The sequence below is a fragment of the Galleria mellonella genome, unplaced genomic scaffold (assembly GCF_026898425.1).
Source record: "Galleria mellonella isolate WM207_F2 unplaced genomic scaffold, CSIRO_AGI_GalMel_v1 utg44, whole genome shotgun sequence".
Lineage (NCBI taxonomy): Eukaryota > Metazoa > Arthropoda > Insecta > Lepidoptera > Pyralidae > Galleria > Galleria mellonella.
Window position 1 is genome coordinate 3,982,979 of NW_026442100.1, and position 22,875 is coordinate 4,005,853.

Below are 22,875 nucleotides of genomic sequence, written 5' to 3' on the forward strand. Positions count from 1 at the left end.
TATAATTATATTGTTTACATAATTTCATGATAACAAAAAAGTTATTATTTTACTGAATTACGTGTTATATTGCGAAAGTCCTTACCACTGGTTGTTTGATTAGAATTATTTTGTTTAATTCCGCTACCATTAGTATGCGTGCGACTGCCAACTCTCGGAGATTGACTAAAATTATTATTACCAGATTATTATTACGGATTATTCGTTGAATAGTCCTGGTATAGAATCGGCTATTATTTCCTTTCCCGTGGATGCTGTAAGAAGTGACTAAGGGAACTTAATAGTCGAGGAATGAGCAGCAGCGTTCCTAATTACTAAATTACTAAAAGCCTAACTGCGGTTACCAATCCGCCTGTCTATCTATAAGCGTGGCAACTATTGACACATACTGTTAACAGTTGATACAATAATAATGATGAATTTCGATTTTTTTTTTTTTTATAAATCTACCGCCCAATTAAGAATGCTGTTTCAGTGGTCAAAAACGAGTAAAAGTCTGCTGTTGCTTTTTCCAAATAAAAGTTGAGTTTGGATGTGCATGCATTTATATTAATAGTTAAAATTGAAGTTATCAGAGGGAGACTTTATACAAAAGTCGATTGCTTGGGTACCTCTGTCCCATTCGTGTTTCTACCGTGAAGTAGTTGTGTTTGCATGGCTGTGTTTCGGTTTGAAGGGTGGGATATGGCGTGAATTTACAGGGTACAGAGGAATAACACCTGAGTCCTAAGGAATGACAACGCATGGACCCCCCATCATGGATGAAACAGTATACTCTGTTATGCCCATGGTACTGCTTATGTCTATACGGTTAACCACTTTCCAGGTGGGCCGTCAGCTTGTTTGCAACTCTAAGTTGCATAAAAAAAACCATATTGAAAAAGACACTCAGTATATTCAGTCTTTACAAAATTAATATATTATTTACATAATGAAATATATATATTTTTTTATATTTGATAATTTAAAACACATCATGAGCTTGTTTCAAAAAAGTAAATTACCGTACTTTTTTCTTGAAACTAAAGTTTGTGCTCGTTTGTAAACACTTTGACAGTTCGTTTGAAAATTTAAAGTATCATCAAAATACGTATCGAAGTTTGTGTCTGCTGAAAGTTTATGTAAATGTGTATGCTAGGGAATCAGTTTTAGGATTTAATAAACCAAATTTGTTTTTATAATAAAATAGTTTTTATATGTAACTTTAATAAAAACTAACCTATATTTTTTCCCAAACAGATCATGTATGCTGTTTGCGCTGAAAAACAGCGCTGTAGCGCTTTAAACGCTGCTGCAGTATGCTGAGCACGGACCTAGTTCACAGAACATTACGACATACACACACACATACACACATGTACACACTTGTACTTTTTTTTGTTTATTTTCGTTTTTAATTATATTGATATACTTAGTTTTGTCATTTATGTTACTGTTTGAGTCGCATGATTCTATGAATAAATTCTTTCTTTCTTTCTATTCTAAATTTCATAACGATTGGGTGAGTCCCAAGAGCCAAAAAGCTAATAAATAAACTCAGTTTAAAATTGATATCATTTGTAAGGAAAATTAAGGATAATAGAACAGATTTTTCATTCTTAGAAATTACTATTAAAAATAATACTATTTTTTTATGCAACTTAGAATGGCAAACAAGCTGACGGCCCACCTGATGGAAAGTGGCAACCGTCACTATATACCGTATATATATATATATATATATATATATATATATCGTTTATTGCTAATTGTATTTGTTAATACGAACTATAATATGTGATGTTAATCATGAATTTGCAAATTGAATCTAAAATACATACACGATACCAGAATTAGTCCTGTGGCCGTAAGATTATTGCTTAATTACATCCATTTTGATTACATACATATTAATTAAACTCCCACTTTATTTATTATGATAATCTCAGACTATACACCTAGATAGAGAGACAAGTATCAAAATTGGTTAATCATTTAGAATTATTTTGTTTAAATCCGCTGCCATTAGTATGTACGCGACTACTGACGTTTGAAGATTGATTACTATTATTATCAATCTATACCTTCCATATTAGTCATCAATCTCCGACCGTTACTAATCCACGCACGTGTTGCGACACGTGTTTGACTTCTAAACAAAATATCTTTAAGAAAATTATTAATTCGCTGCTCAGAACCGAGCGTTGACCAATTGCGTTGACTCATACCCAAATTGCGAAGTCTGGTCACCCAGATTATTATGGAAGAAACTAGAACATGTACTGAGATGAGTAGTCACTCTTTAAATGTTGGAAGTCACACTCATACTAATGGTAGCGAAATTAAACAAAATAATTTAAATCAAAGAACATATCTAACTAATATGATTTTCCGCAACATAACACATAAAAAAATAGTTTAGTAAAATATATCAAGAAAGTCCCCAAAAACACCTAATTCTTGGCTGACAGCCAAAAATTACCTAATCATAATTTTGTATTGATATTTATACATACAATTTTAATCGGGTTATTGAAAGTACAATATTATTATTAGTATTGATAATACAATATTTTTGATGGGAATAAATGTGAGTAAAGTAATAGTTTTGTATGATAAAAGTCCCCAATTGTGGGTTATAAGATATTTTGGAGCGATCAATTTGGAACAAAACATAAGCTTTTTATATTGCAATATTCGTAGGGAGCATCTTCCTCCCGCGAATACACAGGCTATGGAATAAGCATCCCGTCGATATTTTTTCCCAAAAAATGAGCAGAGTATGGGGTTCTGAAAAAAGCCTTAGTAAGTTTTTTAATGGGTGAAATTGGGATAGTAACTCCGCCTGCGCTATCAGTATATGCTGGCGGGGTACCAGTGAGTGATGATAGATGAGGATGAAAACAGGCCAGTTCGCCCATCATGACGAATTCCACAAAACTTAACCACGATCCAGGTGGAAGTTAAAATGTGAGGCAATAAATAGGTAGAAGAAAATACTTCTCTCTCTAAAGTAATAAGTAGAATGAAAAAAAATTAGTAAACAAAAATAATGTTACAGTTTTGTTACCGACTGTACGACATTCTTGAAATTCAATACGTCAGTGTTGATTGCAGTTAATTATAAATTCGTCTCCCTCTTATTGTCTGTTTTATTTTTACATTCCACATCTATTCTTTACACGCCAATGTTGCCTTTGTCTCTACGCATTAAGGTTGAGATTACTCTCTTAACTACATCCAGTAATTCAGTTCTTTAATCTACACCGGTCTAAATCAAATCACAATCGCTGTCTCAAGGCAGCGCTTTGAAAGCATTACTTCCGCTAATAAAACACTTTGCTTTGTCCGGCGGTGTCATTGAACCGAAAAATGTGCCCTTTATCAAAATTTGAAACCCCTCGAATTTATTCAAATTATCTTTTGATTGATTATGTATCGCCTTGTTAATTTTATATGGCATATCAAATAGCTTGTGAAGTAATGGGATCCGATGGCGTTAATGTGTTGAAAAGCGAATGGGACAGATCTGTGTATAATAAAGTTAACTGTGTCGACATATTATTTTGTACTTTACTACCTATTGCCCGTGGCTTTGCACGCGTATTGACTTATTTCTAAGATGAAATTTAAAAAAGCCCAGTAGATGTTTACTTTATAAAATACTAGCAATCCGCCCCGCTTCACATGGGTACACATTACATCACATCACATCAGAAACCTCTAAAATGATCAGTGTTTCTCTATTATATTATACATGTATTATACATATAAACCTTCCTCTTGAATCACTCTATATACTAAAAAAAACACATCAAAATCCTTTGAGTAGTTTTAAAGATCTAAGCATACATAGGGACAGACAGACGGGAATCGAATTTGTTTTATACTATATGGTGAGGAAACCTCCGTTTTAAATTTCAGCTTTCTAGAATTAGTCATTTTGACTGTGTTTGCAATCAGAATTTTAATAGTCAATCACTCTCATGTCTATAGGCGACGGTTACCACGTTCCATCAGGTGGGCCGTCAGCTTGTTTACCATTCTAATATATATATATATATATATATATATATATATATATATATATATATATATATATATATATATATATATATATATATATATATATATATATATATATATATATATATATATATATATATATATATATATATATATATATATATATATATATATATATATATATATATATATATATATATTAATATTATATTAGTTACAATAGATATGCGACTGATATGGACTATATTGAAATAGGTGATGACCATTTTCCGCCATCAATGTCCAGAGGACCCCAATATATAGATATCGGATCGGTATCAATATTATCCATACCTAGCATGTATGTATACTCTATTATACCGTAACATTAAGTTTTATGCTATAGTAACCAGTGATTAAATTATATTATGTAAATGGGGTAGTTAATTCTATATGCAGCTATATCTCTTACAAGGCCCTTGGGAAAAACAGAAAGATAAATTGACGGTGCAAAGATAAATTACAGTAATACACTTACGAGGTATAATGAAAAGGGTTTATTATATATACATACATATTTCAAAATATATAAAGAATATTTATATAATCAAAGATTTAGTTCCACAAAAAAAATCGTTTATTTGCTCTACTTTTTTCTATTTACGGTCTTTTTTTTTCTTCGTCCGTTTTGAGACGATTTTGAGCCGACTTCAAAAAAAGAAGATCATCATCATCATCTTTATTATCATCATTTTTTTTATCTGTAAGTATATTCAGATTCTTCCTATAGAGATTTCATCAAAATTGGTACAGTAGTTTAATTTGTAAACTGGTTTTACTCACGGCTCATACTTACTTTTAACATATTCTTTTTACCACACACCGACACGCACACACACACAGTCACACACACACACATATATATATGTTTTTGTAGATATTTATTTTTATCGGTTTTACTTGATACTGAGCAAATACTGGTCTTTTCAAGAATTTTCGAATTAACTTTTAATTTTTGAAAATTATACTTTTTTATTCTATCTTTATTTTCATATGAATGCATATTATTATCAGCTCAGATTCAAGCAACTTCACAACAGTAGTAATTCTATCTGAATATCGTTAAATCCGGGCTGCAATGAAACGCCAAACTATAAACGTATTTACACGGCAAACTCCGGCGAAAGCTTTAGATTTTGCATAAAATTAATTAAATCACCTTTGTACGAGAATCCTTTTAAAATTAAACGTAAATATTTATACCCTAGGGCCGACAAGGGTCATCTTTGATAATATTGATTCAGCTTGCTGCGGACATATCTTGGTACTTCATATTAAGCCTACGGGTTGACAGTCTCGATTGACTATTGAATTAACCTTCATAATGACAGTGACAAATTTTAGGGCTATATCACACTAGGACAGTAGCGACGCAAGCAGTTAAACTAACAAGATGTATTCAAATATAAAATAGCAGTAGGTGAATATAGCAATATATATTGGCCTAATTGATAATACATACAGTATAACCTCGATTATTCGAACATCGATAATCCGAATATTCGATTATCCGGACTTATTCTTCATGACGCTATTTTATTTTTTATTTTTAATAATATTACTTAATGTATTTTACATAAAATACAGATGTGTTTTACTAGATACATACATATATACAATACTCGTACCTATTGATTCTCAGTAAATGTCTCTGGCCTTCATGCTAGGAAAGTCCTCTATTAAGGTCAGGCTACCGTACTTAAATTAAAATAATAATACTTACCGATTTAGTAGTGGTATTATCTATTGATTGGATATATTGTATTTTTTTTTTATATCGTATTATCTAAATGATTTATGTAAAACCATTTACATAATAAAACAATATTAATATGTAATTATTGTTTGATTTGACTATAAAACCGATTATCCGGATTTTCGATTATACGGAATATCCCTGATTTTATTTGATTCGGATAATCGAGATTCTACTGTATATTACATATCGATTATCCAATGTATAATGTCTTAATAAAGAATCTAATATTCGACTGGTACGGGTGATTTTGAAATAGGTAATATCTAACTACTAGCACAATATCTTTTTTTTTTATTAAATCAATAGGGGGAAGGGATTGTTAGTAATTGAATTCATATATTGGCCTCGTTGCTAACAAGATTCTATGAGGTTGACCTTCACTGGCACACTTCACTGGAAGGTATACCAGTTGTTAGGGGTGAAGCTAAGTAGGTAGATATTAATAAACTTAATTCGATGATTTTTTTTATGCAACTTAGAATAGCAAACAAGCTGACGACCCACCTGATGGAAAATGGTAACCGTCCCCTATAGACATGAGCAGTACCATGTACATAACAGAGTATACTGCTTCGCCCATGATACCCCCCCCCCCATGCGTTGCCATTCCTGAGGACTGAGATTATAATAATCGGGTTCTGGTTGATAAATAAATAACTATTCTATTTACAAATATCTAAATATCCAATATATATATTTATGGAATCATGTTGTTCTTATTTTTCTAGATAGATTCAGCACAATCCCAAATTTCGGGCGATGGTGAAGGAGCCCCAATTGTTAGTGGTAACACTGAGAAGGTAGGTATTATTAGGTTTAACTCTTTAATTAAATATTCTTCACATATAAATAAATAGTTATTATATTAATAAATATTTAAATGTTAAAATATATGTGAAATGCATTAAATTCACAATGAACGTCACAATGGGCGAACGGTCCTGACTATAGCCTTAGCTATCATTATTCACTGGTACGCCGCCAGCAAATGTCGATAGCGCAGGCGCTGTAACTATTCCATGTTCACCCATAAAAAAGACCCCTTTTCCGCCATCAATACCCAAAGGAAGCTAATTATATAGATATCGCTATGGCAATGATTCGATCAATCAATCGATTGAAAATCAAAACATTGTTATTCATATACATTTGTTACAGACTCTTATGATACGTTATTTAATAATTATTCTAATTACTAATATAAAATAATATTAATTAAATTAATTAATAATTATTGAAAACAGAATAAGGAGAGAAAAAAATATATAATATATATTTATACATATATATTTTTTTTGTAATAATCTCACAATTTACTAGATGGAGATTTTGTACAAAAGTCGTTTGCTTGAGCACCTCTGTCCCATTAGTGTTTCTGCCATGAAGGAGTCGTGTTGGCGTGGCTGTGTTTCATAATAAAAAAAATCTGCTTGCTCTTTATTCAAATACGTACAAATGTGAAACCGAATCTGTATATTCGTTATTGTTTACTCACTGGCTTCTTACTGTCTCAATCAATTATATATTACAAGAAATAATATGACATAAAGAGGATAAATCTACGTGTATGTCTACTATGTATTTCATTATTTATCACACTTCTCTCTGTGTGATATTAACCGCTTTCAAAATAGAACGAGTTTCTTGATTCGGTTAAGTTTTTTATGTTTGTTACTTCGTTACTTCGTTAGTTATAAACCGATTTGTAAAATTATTTTTTATCTACAAGGATATACAGCTTTGTTCTGAATTGGAGTTTTTATTGTTTTTTATGTAACTTAGAATGGCAAACAAGCTGACGGTCTACCTGTTGGAAATTGATAATTGTCGCTATGAATAGAATTAGTATGATTTTTAAGTTTTTTAGGAATATATTTTCTTAAGTCGATCTTTTTTTATGCAACTTAGCTTATTTTTATGACAAACAAGCTGACGGCCCTCCTGATAGAAAGTGGTAACCGTCGCCTATGGACATGAACAGTACCATGGACATAACAGAGTACACTGTTTCGCCCATGATACGCCTCATGCGTTGCCATTCCTGAAGACTAAGGTGTTATGTTTCTGTACCTTGTACATTTACTGCCTTATCCCACCCTTCAAACTGAAACACAACCATACATACACACAGTACATACATACATACAAACAGAGATACATACATACTATTTCACAAAAGACTATACAAAGTCTCCCTCTGGTATGAATGGGCTGAATCGATTTTGATAAAAAAATTCTATGGGATTTACACTAAACTACTGAGTTTAGTTTTTAAATTATAATATAATAACTGATTTTTCCATAATTGACTGAGTTTTTTTTTGTGTACTATTATTATTATTATTAATGAAAAACGGGCTTTTTCAGTCAGAAAACCCTGTGACACTGCGACCTTAACATGATCTTTTATGCTTGCCCTTTTTTAAACTTCGCTGCTAATTCCTATCTGTGATAGGAATTTTAAGATGTTTTTTGTAGCGACATTTTTTATCTCCTCAGGATATAGAGTGTGGTTTCCAAAGGAGATACATTATTTATATATGAGTGGGCTACAGCCACACATTCAGTGCTGCGAAGTTTTTTTTTGTTTAACATAATCTTTATTTTAAACAAGTAAATTTTTTTCTCGAGCGATCTGAAGTATCGATCAAGAGAACAAAGTTTAGGTCATAGCTGGTAATTTAATAGTTCCACTTAGTTTTCTATTATGACAAACAAAGTTAGGAGACCTAATTAATCATACTGCTGTAGGCTGGCACCATGCCATATCGTATTACAATATCAGTATCATTATTATAGGCATACTGTTCTTTACCGGCGACTTCACTCGCGTAACCAAGATATGTTAATTGGAATAAAAAAACCCATGCTATTCTTCTTCATATATGTGCATAAATTTTTTAGTCACCATCATCATTTCAGCCATTATTCGTCCACTGCTGGACATAGCCCCTCCTCTCTCTTCATAGCCATATTCTTCTTGATTATATTTGAAAACTATTTTCTTTTAACTTGGTATTTTTTTGATAATTTCAACTTCTAATCACCACATCTGCTACCATAACTGGTTTTTATATCAATTGATTTTGCTCGTCATTTTAATGTCGTATAGAATGAAGGCGCCCTTATGCTCCGTTATCTTGTACGCAGCCCTCACTCCAAGACCTTCCATCTTCATCAACTATCGTTGATTCGACAAATATGTTCAGTCCACTATCACTTTAGCTACCAGACTTTGAAAACTAGTTAATTTCTTTAGTTCTCTGTTAAATTTTCACGTTTCACATTATTTTAACACATTTTTTTATACAACATAGAATGGCAAACAAGCTGACGGTCCACCTGATGGAAAGTGGTGACCGTCACCTATAGACATGAGCAGTACCATGGACATAACAGAGTATACTGTTTCGCCCATGATACCCCCCCATGCGTTGCCATTCCTGAGGACTCAGGTGTTATTCCTCTGTACCCATTAAATTCACGCCATATCCCACCCTTCAAATCGAAACACAGCCATGCAAACTCAACTGGTTTACGGTTGAAACACGAATGGGACAGAGGTACCCCGTTTTAATTTAAATTCTATCATTATGAAATATAATATTTATTATTCCTTGAATTTCCTGCGAATATTACAAATCGTAATTATGAATAGAAATTGCGTTATTCTCTCATATAAATTGGGGAAACGGAAACAATAAGTATCAAATTATAAAATATTTGCGCCAACAAAGATTGTTCTGTCTCGTATTTTGATTACTTAGTTCCTTTTCAGACAAATTAAAACCTTTGTCTATCATATTACAGATCAGAAATTATGGTTAGGAACATTTTAGCTGAATGGAGTTTCACATTTAGTACCTATATTAGAATTGAGATTTGAAATTTTGAGATCCTTAAGAGACTGGCTGTTTCCGTGGCTTCACTTATACCCGGTCCTTGCTGTATAAGATTTTGTATGATACTACCGCCCTAGATTACCGCCGAGAGAGATTTTCCTTTAGACTCCCCAATCCCTGTGTGCGTTGTCTAAAACATTATACATTGGAATTATCTATCCACGACTACCGCTTCTACACCAAATCCTTTGCAGTGCTAGCTGCCAGACTTTGGAATTGCCTCCCAAATAATACCAGAATGACGTTTCATGTCTTTCATACATTCAAAGCTCAAACAAAAAGATTTTACAATACACTTGACAGTTGAGTTACATATATGTATAATTATCCTATGTTTATATATATGTATTTATTTATGTTTATAATTTTACATATTTATACTCTGTTACTAACTATATAGCTACTAATAATATAATTTGTTATTTGTCGTAATATTTTTGCACCATATATGTTTTTTTTATACAACTTAGAATGGCAAACAAGCTGATGGCCCACCTGATGGAAAGTGGTAACCGTCGCCTATAACAAGACCAGTACCATGGACTTAACAGAGTATACTGTTTCGCTCATGATACCCCCCATGCGTTGCCATTCCTGAGGACTCAGATGTTATTCCTCTATACCCAGTAAATTCACGTCATATCCCATCCTTCAAACCGAAACACAGCCATGCAAACACAACTGCTTCACGGTTGAAACACGAATGAGTTATATGTTATGTTATGCTTTATATACAATCTCTATAGATTATTTCTCATTTTGGGTTCTCAAGGTTGACTGAAAGAAATCCCTTTAAGGGATAAGTCCGTCTATGTATATTTTTGTTACAACCTAACATCTGTATTAAAAATTAATATACAAAAGCATATAAATAATTAAATAAATAAATCCTATCTTTTTAAATATAATATAACATAACCGTATAAATTGTACATCCATACAAGTATCTTCACAAACATTCGTCTTTATAATTTTTTTTCGTATTTTTTATAATAAAATAATCTTATAATTATTAATTTCTTTCTTTAATTACATACGTTGTTAAGTATATAAAAACATTAAACAAATGAACGAAAGAAAGGCTTAATGCTATAATAATTTTCTTCCAACAAACCCAAAGTGAAAAGAAGAATCAATTTATTTATTGCATTATATATTAAAACGATAATATATATATATATATATATATATATATATATATATATATATATTATTTATTTATTCTTTATTGCACAGTAAAATTTTGTACAAATGGCGAGCTTAATGCCATATGGCATTCTCTACCAGCTAACCATTGGGTAAAAACAGAAAGCGTATGAAGGGCAGATGTGGTGAAAAATATGTGACAATTATAGTAACACAATACACAATATAAATATAATATACACATAAGAAATGTACATATAATACATAAACATATATATATAGCTGTTAAATTTATTTTTTTAACCATTTATCCTTTAATTTTGATCATGAATTATACCAACTTGACATCTCTCATATTCAATCTCATAATTAGGATGTATGAAAATTTGATAATACTAAATCAATGAATATTGTAGACATTTTAGCATTGCTTTCACTCTATTGAATTAATAATATTTTATCTAAGCTGTTAGATATTTTTCTATTATTTATTTTGAATTATAAATTTAAATATTTATTTACTTTATTTTAAAACAGTTTCTAAAGATTTTATTTTAATGACGGAGTAAATAGAAATAAATTGGTGTATAAGTAATTTTTGGATAAGCACACTCCATATTAGATCTTATAATCATTTATCATAGAGGGGAAAGGGATTGTTAGTAATGGAGACTGAGAATCCCATTGCTAGCAACATACCCAACCAGGTCGACTTCCTCGCGGTTCTCCCGGGAAACTATCATGGTTAATTCCTGATGAATTCATCATGATGGGCTAATTGACCTGCTTTCATTCTCATCTATCACCTTTCACTGGTACTCCGTCAGCGTATCCCATTAACGCAGGCGGGTTAACAAACCATTTTCACCCATCAAAAAAAAATCACTAATCATAAGTTGAAGCAAAATCAAGAGCAAAATCCGTTGACTAATAAAAAAATCTAAGTCACAAAAAAAGAAAACAAAATACTTGAAAATTGAAAAACACAATTTCATCAAAGCTCCGTATTAAAATTGTGTGTTGTGTGTGTTACGCATTAGCTCATTTTATCCAAATTACCGGCCCATTAAATTTATAATTTCCCTGTGTTGATGTTGTGAATCTATTAATTGCTCGATTAAATACTTATTAACACGGTTGAGTTATCTGAAAACGTTTCTCTTTCAGATTTATGTATCTTTTAATTGCTTCTTCACACAAGATTCTGACGCTCCAGTAGACCACTGTGAAATCTCCGTCCCTCTCGGTTTAGAACCCTCGCAACCTGCAACCCTTACGAAAATTATCTACCATCCTACTCTAGCAGACACCCGGCTGGCACGAGCCAAATCCCTTATGTAAGTCAGTGCTTTCAATTCGCTCGTTGGTGGCGGACGCGTGTGTCGCTAAAGAGAGATTCGTCGACAATGCCGATATCAAATATTCGAATCAAAACTGAACTGTACAGTGACAATTTTTGTGTTAAAAAAAATTATATATGAACACAATTGAAGTGCTTCAGTGATGCTGACGGTGATTGTAAATTAAAAACGGAAATGGGGTGCCAAAGTAAAATTTCTTTTAAACTTACGCGCCGGGATTAGATGAGATTTATCTCGGAAAACAAGGGGGATTAAGGTTTATTTTAAAAGCTCCCTATTCACTATGTTGTACAATGTAATCCACATTATCGTTCGTGCTAAAGTCGCCTCTCGCACGGACTACTTACGCGTAACGATCCCTCGGTTAGTGTAAAATAAAAATAGAACCATCGTTATCTTGTAGTAACTTTTAATATATGACGCGCCATTCATTATATGGCCCGGGAGTGTCATTTAACTATTTGTCAACGAGTTAATTACGAACTAGAATAAATGTTGACAGATTTAGTGGGAACAGGTAGAGTTGTCGCAGCTCGTAAGTTGTGACACGATGTCTCCGAAGTATTCAGTAATTAAGAGATAGAAAAGCGTTTGATTTGGACTAATCGTTAATTGATATTCTGGTGTTAGTTATAATCATGGAAAGGAAATTAGTGTCAAATTAAATATTAATATAATTGTGTAAGATAAATTAGGAAACCAATATAATGGCGGAGAACATGAAGAGCTTAAAGAGGCATTCGTATATATTGAATGCAATTCTACTGTTCATCTCGCTGATTTATGGTAAGTCAATTTTATTTATTTTCGTCTTAGTATTATTTAGTAACGTAAGTCTAGGAGATATGAAAGTAGTTTATAAACTTTTTCTTTTAAATTATGATTTTAGAATAAATCAAGTTTTTTACCATACTATATATTTTCTGAAATTTATAATAATATAATTTTTTTTTTAAATTTACTATCTTGTAAGAAGTTTGAATAAGTTCTTTAAAGTCTTACGAATTTTAATGACAACTAATACATGAATAAATATAAAATGATATATAATTAATTGACCAGTATTTAAATACGTATTAAATCAAATCTAATTATTTTGTATTAATACAGGACGATAAATTACATAAATGTTGACAAATTAAATACGTTTGCATATAGCAACATATTTATATTTTACTTTGTATGGCGTGCAAAATTATTATATTATAATTAACATACATTATTGTCATTATTAGATAAAATGTTAAAGAACGCATTGTGATTATGCTTCACTCATAATTTCTTGAAATACCTATATCCACAGTACTTTTTTTTAATTTGTTCAGGAGGTAGAAACCTTACATTAAATAGATAGAGCATCAAATCAAAACTTTTTGTCAGCTAACTGTCAAATTAGCTGACTGGTATTTTTTATCTGCATTCCATATACTTACGCATAAAATGTGTTTTAACGTATTATTTAATGAATAAATTTAGTGTTTACTCATTAAAAAGATGTAAAAATTATAAGAAAAATAAATATAGGAGTTATAAAGGAATCACTCGTAACTATTTATCACGCAAAATTGTATGAAAAAATTGACCCGCTTTTCTCGAACCGTTTCTATAGAGACATTCTATCTATATAATCTAAGTAGACAATTATTTGACTATTATATTCACCAATTTATTTTTATAAATGTACGCTTCACTACAAAATATTATATTAATAGAGGGAGACTTTGTACAAAAGCTGTGTTTCGGTTTGAAAGGTGGGATATGGCGTGAATTTACTGGGTACGGAGGAATAACACCTGAGTCTTCAGGAATGGCAACGCATGGGGGTATCATAGGCGACAGTATACTCTGTTATGTCCATGGTACTGCTCATGTCTATAGGCGATGGTTACCACTTTCCATCAAGTGGGCCGTCAGCTTGTTTACCATTTTAAGTTGTATAAAAATAAAACAAGATATAGTGCGTCCAGAGTGTAACTTACTGATTAAAAAGTTGAAAAGTCTTCGCAAAAACGTTGAACTAGTTTAGAATATCTAAAATAATTATACGCAATTGCGTAGAATAATACAAGACCCTCCGCGTACATCTCTTTAGAAGATAAGCTTTTAATGTGCCGGTTTATCTTAACGGCTTGCCGTTACGTATTTTAGGATAATTCAAGGCACACTAGCCCTGTAAATGAAAATGGGACTAGTGTACCCTTGAGGAATGTCGGATTCACTTTTACTTTATTCGATTACAGTAATGTTTATGTTCTATTCGTAATTATGAAACCTATTAGTTTAAACGTTTATCTATTTGTTCACGATGTAGTAAAGAGTGTTAATATATCAACAACTATTTGTGTAACATTTATGATATTATGGATTTTAGACAAGCTAAGGATTTTTAATAATTGTGCCAAATTTCGTGTATGTAGGTTAGATAGATTTCGAGTTGTGACGGAATCAAAAGTAGCTTACCAGAGGGAGACTTTGTACAAAAGTCAATTGCTTGGATACCTCTGTCCCATTCGTGTTTCTACCGTGAAGCAGTTGTGTTTGCATGGCTGTTTTTCGGTTTGAAGGGTGGGATATGGCGTGAATTTATAGAGTACAGAGGAATAACATCTGAGTCCTCAGGAATGGCAACGCATGGGGGGCGTCATGGGCGAAACAGTATACACTGTTATGTCCATGGTACTGCTCATGTCTATAGGCGACGGTTACCACTTTCTATCAGGGGGGCCGTCAGCAATGGTTCGCGTAAAATTACACTCAGCTCAGCAGCTGAGTGTAATTTTACGCGTCCAGTCCATTAAAAAAAAAAAAACTGGCGTCTCAGCAGACGCCAGTTTTTTTTTTTTAATTGACTGGACTCGCTGCCGCGTGTCTAAATGTACGTATGAGAGATTAATGGCCAGTATGAAAGGTTGAAGAATTTCTGGTAGTAATAGTGGCAGGCATACTTCGAATGTTGACAGTTACACGCATACTAATGATAGTGGAATTAAACAAAATAATTCTAACCAAATAACCAGTGACATGGATTTTAGCAAGATAACGACTAGTTCAGTATAATTTTTTCTTCTCTCTCTCTCTCATCTGTTTTGGGCAATAAAGATTTCTGTCTCTGTCTCACAAGAATCTGTGAATCAGTCTAAAAATTTTAGGCAAAAAATATAAAATTGTATAAAATAAACTTATTTAAAAAATATTTTATTTCGTATTGTAATATCTTTATTGTACTTACTTTTCATTGGACATATTAAGAAGGTTTAATGTACAATGGCGGACTTATCCCATAAAGGGATCGCTTACAGTCAACCTCTGAGAAACTGAAAGAAATATATTGTTAAATACAGAACTGTGTTACTATGCACCAAAATGGATGAAATATTATGTGACATTTAAAATGCTCGTATAACGTGACATTTAAATCTTCGTTATAATGAGGGGTCGATGAAGTGTAAATTTGCTTTATCTATAAATAATTTATACTAGCTATATATCATGACTTCTCCTGCGTGAATCGGTATACTCGTATAAAGTTAAAAAGAAGCGTATCGGAATTCTATAAAACAAATTCTTAAACTTTTCATGCTGAATTGATTATATGATAGCACAGTGTGTAAAAGATAAAAACTGTAAAATATCGAAAATATTACTTGAGAGAAGTTGTTTTATTGCAACATTTAAAACTTAATTATCGAAATTGTCCCGTATGGTCCGGCATAGAATAGGCCATCCCTTCCTTTCCCGTGGGTGTTGTTAGAGGCGACTACGGAAGGGCGAAGGATGGGCAACAGCATTCCTCTTAAAACGTCTCCAAAGCTTAACTGCGGTTGCCAATCCACCTGCCAAGCATTGTAACTTCTAGTAAACCCCTTTAAGGGGGAGGCTTATGTTCAGCAGAGGGCAGTTAGAGGCTGATATGATGATGATGATACATATATATATATATATATATAGTTGCAAATGTGGCAATAGAACAATTACTACTTCTGAGTATATTCATTATTACATATTCTGTATATGAATTTTGGATAAAGAGTATTTTATTATTATTTATTTATTTTTTATTGACTACATTACAATAAAATGTTTAATGCAAAAGTCGGACTCAATGCTACCTATAATCTATAACATTCCTTCCAGTTAATTTAACCATTGGAAAAAAAAAAACAGAAATGTAATTATGTGCTGAAAATTTTTGAAAACAATTGTAGGTAAATAGTTACAGAAATATTTATATAGACTCGCAAATTATGTACTATATACAATGGAGAACTACAACTATTTATAGTCATATAAATATACTTACATAAATACATTATACAAATATTACTCACCAGAGCAGACCTGATCAGACCTGACCAGAGGAAGACTTTGTACAAAAGTCGATTGCTTGGGTACCTCTGTCCCATTCGTGTTTCAACCGTGAAGCAGTTGTGTTTGCATGGCTGTGTTTCGGTTTGAAGGGTGGGATATGGCGTGAAGTTACTGGGTACAGAGGAATAACACCTGAGTCCTCACGAATGGCAACGCATGGGGGTATCATGGGCGGAACAGTATACTCTGTTATGTCCATACTGCTCATGTCTATAGGCGACGGTTACCACTTTCTATCAGGTGGGCCGTCAGCTTGTTTGCCATTCTAAGTTGTATAAAAAAAAAAACTTACATTTATTTATTTATTGAAATATTATAACATCTTTACAGTAAAAATCGCTGGTCATTTGATTAGGATTATTTAATTCAATTCCTCTACTATTGTATGTGTGTGATTGCCAACACTCGAAGATTGAACACTATCATTATCAGAAGTTCCACGATCCTCCGTATTTTTTTTTTGATGGGTGAAAATGGTATGGTACCGTAGTAGTACCCGCCTGCGCTAACGGGATACGCTGGCGGAGAACCAGTGAAGGGTAATCGATGAGGATGAAAACAGGCCAGTTAGCCCATCATGATGAATTCATCAGGAATTAACCATGATAGTTTCCAATGGGAACCGCGAGGAGGTCGACTTGGTTCGGTATATTGCTAGCAATAGGATTCTCAGTCTCCATTACTAACAATCCCTTTCTCCCCCCTCACCGATCCTCCGTATTAACCAATAATCTCCGCCTACCATTTCGTCCACCTACGTTTTTCTACACATATTTTACCTCTAAACAAGACAACTTCAGGCGCATCACTACTCGAAGCCTACTGTTCGCCACCAAAACTGTAAAGAAAGAAATGTTTGTAAACATTGTAAATATTATGAAATCCAGAATTCGCGATTGTCTCTTTTGCACTTGGCTAGCCTTTTTTTTCGCCGTCTTTTATTCCAACAGTCGGTTTTCCTTCCCCTCTTTGTAGGTTACACGGTTGGCTTGATCCGAGCGCAAATTGCAAACATTTTGGTCCCAAACCGCTGACATATCTTTTGCAATACAAGTAATGTGTATTGTTTCTATTCAATTACATGTTTATACATGTTTTTACCTGACTATATGGAAATGAAGGCATGTAAACAGATCATAAATCAACATCACCATCATATATGAGCCTCCAACTGTTCACTGCCGAACGTAATCCATAAGGGGGTTTTGCCAGTAGTTGACATGCTTGGCATGCGGATTGCCAACCTCAGACTTTGGAGATGTTTTAAGAAGGATGCTGCTGTCCATCCCTCGAACTCTCTTAGCCGCCTCTTACGACATCTACGGGAAAGGAAGGGGTGGCCTATTCTTTGCCGGAATCACGGGATCATCCTCGTCGTCATATCAGCCGATAATTGTCCACTAATGAATATAGGTCTCTTCCAATACATTGTACGTTAGTAGTTAGTAGTATGTCTTGTACACATACGTGCACTATAAAATAAATAAAATATTTATTTATTTATTAAATCCACTTGATGAAGACTGTAAGTCTTCCAATACACTCACCCAGGAAAGCATGAGTATAATAACATATAAAAAGGAATATTACACAAAAATAACAAAAAATAATAATAATATAAAAAGATTTAACTTAAACAAAAAAACGTCTGAACATAAATACTCTGTGGTCACTCGACGAAACTCCAGCAAGTTGGAGGCAAACACATCCAATTGTGGATACTGGCTCAAAATATCATTGAGTAGTTTCAATGCAAAAGATAGGGGAACTTGCTTACCCAACTATGTTCTTCGTAATGGAACATCGAATTTAATTATTCTTTTCTAACTTTACCGTGATTTTGTCCCCATTATTGGGATGTGTTCACTGACCGGGATATAAAGTTTCTGTCCTTTTTTATTCCATATAGTAAATATATATTAAGCGAAATAGACAATCTGCAACTTACAGCCGTTGTTCTTTGTACGCACCCCAAAGCTGCATGCGATTGCGTGTTTGTCGATTACTATCGGCACCGTCGGTTCGCACCTGTACTGCTCAGTTTGCTCCCACTTATCAGGCTATTTCTCTGCTCAATTCTCTCTGATTGCTCAGCAACCAGATATTGATATATTTAATGACAAAATAGATATATTTTTAAAACGTTGTTTAAAATTTTTATGTTTGTAAAATAAACCTATGGCTCACTACACGTTTTAAGATACTTTAAGTGTGGTGAGTAATTTATAAATAATAAATAAATAAATAATAATAAATATCAAATTTCATAGTAACTGTTTGAGTTGTTAAGACGTTATACGGTAGCAATCAAACAAACTCACGTTCATTATATTTATAAGGAATTATTAATTATAGTACTCATAAAGAAATAAGAATTATACTATAAAAATAAGAGCTAAATATCTCTTATATAGTTACAGCTAGACACGTCAAATCCTATTAATATAATAAATGCTAAAATTTGTAACGATGGACGGATATTTGTTATTCTTTTAAGGAAAAACTACTGAATTTATTTGAATAAAATTTTGGTACACGTGTAGGTTATATCCTAAGTTAGCAAGTAGAATACTTTATATATTTACTAATTTATGCAGGCAAAGCCGCGGAATACGTTTAGATTCATAAGAAAAATAATCAAATTGCACAAATCAGAAATCAAAAGAATGTGCACCTATTTTTTTAGAAAAATCACTTTCCCTTTATGTTTCTCCTGCTGGTTACTCTGTTTGAGTCATAGATTACTATTTGCTCTTCTATTGCAGTTGTTTTATTTAATTGTTTTATATAGTAATATTTTATGTATTTATTTATGTATTAATTTATTGTATGTAAATATTTATTTATTTATATATTATATATATGTTTATATAATGTGAATATATCAAATATTGCTTTATTTTTTTCTCTATTCAAAAATGCACCGCCTACGTATTTTTCAGTTTTTTCTTTTTTATACTACTTAGAATGGCAAACAAGTTAACGGCCCACCTGATGGAAAGTGGTAACCGTCGCCTATAGACATGAGCAGTGCCATGGACATAACAGAGTATACTGTTTCGCCCATGATACCCCGCATGCGTTGCCATTCTTGAGGACTCAGGTGTTATTCCTCTGTATCCTGTAAATTCACGCCATATCCCACCCTTCAAACCGAAACACAGCCATGCAAACATAATTGCTTTACGGTTGAAACATGAATGGGACAGAGATACCCAAGCAATCGACTTTTGTACAAAGTATCCCTCTGGTGAGTTTGCCCAATGGTTGACTGGTAGAGAACACCGTCCGGTATTAAAATGTACATAGAATTTTACTGTGTAAAGTTTAAATAAATAAATCAATCAAAAATACAAATCGCAGTATAAGAATCAGAAACAGATCTTGGCAGAATATACGAGTAGGCCTTTATCGTTCCATTCTTACTCAATACCACCCAAGGGACTTAGATGAAGATAAATATAATTTCAATATATGAAAGTTTGCCCGAAGGATAAGCAAGCTGAAGTGAAGTGGCAATAAGCTGGTCACATAGTTCAAAGAACCGCCAACTGATGAAGAAGAAAGGTTCTTGAGTGGCGACCCAGTATGGACAAACACAGTGTAAGACGAACCCCACTAGATGAGGTGACGATCTAAAATATATAGCAGAGAATTAGAAGATTACAGGTGGTTCAGGACCGTTCCTTATGGTAGTCAAGGGGGAAGATCTATGTTTGGCTTAATTATCATTTCAGCCATTATCGTGTACAGATAATGGCTGAAATGGTAATTAAGCCAAATAAGATATGGAAGGATAATTGGGATATGGAAGGTTTTCTCAATGCCCTTTGCCCAAAGTTTGTCTAGAAGGTATTGCTTAGCGATGAAGCCGCCTTTTTTATCACTTCTCATTAATATTTACTGTATTTATTATATTTTTTACTTGGTGCAATAAAGTGTAAAATAAATAAATAAATAAGGTTGATGTGAATTAATTAAAACAATTTAGTAATTTCGTATCACCGTTCGTCTATTAATTAGAATAGTTATTTTGATAATAAAAATTCCATGTGCAGCGGAACTGCGCCAAACAATTCCATTAACCCATTAAACGTTGCAACACTTCCATACAGGTCAACGCATCTACAGTACTCGTGTTTACAATGTTACATTGCAAACAGCTAGATCGCTCTGTGGTATTCCATTTTATTATGTCAATCCATTTGATGTTTCTATAATACATACATACATACAGAAAATAAATAAATAAATATTCTGCCGACTATAATTCCTGATGGGGTATCAGGGGTAGTTTATTGTTGGTGCAGCGGTTTAATATACAGCCTCGTTTCTCGATGGTCGCAGGTTTTATCTCTGCAAAATACAAATATATATACGGAGGTATATATATTTGTATTTTTGTTTGTAAGGGATAAGAAATTGTCCTTCATTTCAAAATCGAATATATCAAACTATAATAATATAATTAATTATTTCACAAATAGATGATATATAAATATACAAAATATAAAACATCTCAATTGAAAATTAGTTGAAGTTTATCTAAAATGTAAATTAATTAATAAATAAATTAGTCAACCGATCTTCAAATTATAGAATCGAAACTACAATTATTCATCTGTATTTATAGAGAAAATCTTCCAGAACAGTAATCTGCTTACTATATTAATTAATGCTCAAACAATTTATCTGTATTTTAAACTTAATATTTATTTTTGTAATTCGATTAATTTAAATTAAGTATAATTTTATTCACGATGGAGTGACAATCTCAAATATATTGCAGAGAAACAGTGGTTGCAGGTGGCTCAGGACCGTTCCTTATGGCAGTCTATGGGGGAGGCTTATGTCCAGCAGTGGACAGATAATGGCTGAAATGATAATATCATTCATAAGGAATAAATTAAGTAAAAAAAAAAACATATATAATTAGCATTCAGAGATGCTGCCGCGCTGTACACGATCATCCAAGCTCGGATGTAGGAGGGTGAACTCCAATATGGTGGATATTAAAATTTTACAAATTAAATAATTATAAATAATAATTATATAAACAAAGTAACTTCTATAGTTAACTCGTAATTTAAATACAATCACGTAGGAGAACGGGATAGCTCGTAACAGGAACTACGAGTCCCATTGCTAGCAACATACCCTATCAATCGATCTTCATACGGTTCCCCCTGAAAACCGTTGTGGTTAATTCTTAAATCTATCACTGACCTATCATCTTCACCTATCATCTCTCACTGGTTTCTCTCCAGCATATAGCGTAGGTTGGGGGCCATTCCATTGTCGTTCTATTAATAAAAAGTACAACCACGTGGAATATGATAGTAAGATATATTTCGCAAGTTACCTTCATCATCATCACATCAGCCCTTAACTGTCCACTGCTGAACATAATCCCTTTCCAGCAGAGGAGTTTTGCCAATAGTTGCCACGCTTGGCAGGCGGGTTTGCAACCGCAGTTAGGCTTTTAATGATTTTTTAAGAGGAACGCTCCTGCCCATCCCTCGCCCTCCCTTAGTCGCCTCTCACGACAACCACGCGAAAGGAAGGGGTGACCCATTCTATGCCGGGACCGACATAGAACGGGTCACCTCTTCCTTCTTTTACAAAGCTACTTACGAAATACACTCGCAAGTAACTTTACAAAGAAACATTTTAAGTTGTATTTCAAGATATTTACTTAATCCAGCTTTTGAATTATGTTTGCTTAGAGTTTGGTTATTCTTCTTTTATTACGTTCTCGATAGAACATGATCTGTAATTAAAGTTTATCTGGCAACTGTTTAAGACTATGTATATAATATATTTACGTAGATATACAACTTATATAATAATATCTAGACATGTAAATATTATATCTAGGTATATAGACATGAGCCCTTGAGTGAATCCGAGAGAATATAGCTAAAAGATCTGAATGGATATGGTTAGTTGTAATTTGAAATGTATTTAAGAAAAAAGCAAAAGAAATTTTTGACAGCCAAATGTTAGTATACGTTACATGACTATTACATTGATAAATATTAGACATACAATGTTTATTGACATTTTGTACATTTTATTATTATTATTGACATTGTTTTTATTGTTATAAGTTATTATTACTTTAATTTTTTTTTGATGGGTGAAAATGGTGAACGAAATGGTTCCTGTGCTAACGGGATACGCTGGCGGAGCACCAGTGAAGGGTGATAGATGAGAATGAAAACAGGCCAGTTAGCCCATCATGATGAATTCATCAGGAATTAACCATGATAGTTTCCAGGGATAACCGCAAGGA

General features: G+C 32.8%; 1 protein-coding gene across 1 annotated transcript in view; it reads left to right on the forward strand.

Moving 5' to 3' along the window:
- The first annotated feature begins 12,205 nt into the window (after nucleotides 1-12,205).
- LOC113510262 (uncharacterized) overlaps nucleotides 12,206-22,875 on the forward strand; it is a 136,963-nt gene continuing 126,293 nt past the window's right edge. Inside the window, exon 1 of the mRNA XM_031907402.2 lies at nucleotides 12,206-12,998. Within this exon, the coding sequence (XP_031763262.2) occupies nucleotides 12,920-12,998 (79 nt within the window). The 5' untranslated portion in view covers nucleotides 12,206-12,919. The remainder of the gene's footprint in view (nucleotides 12,999-22,875) is intronic.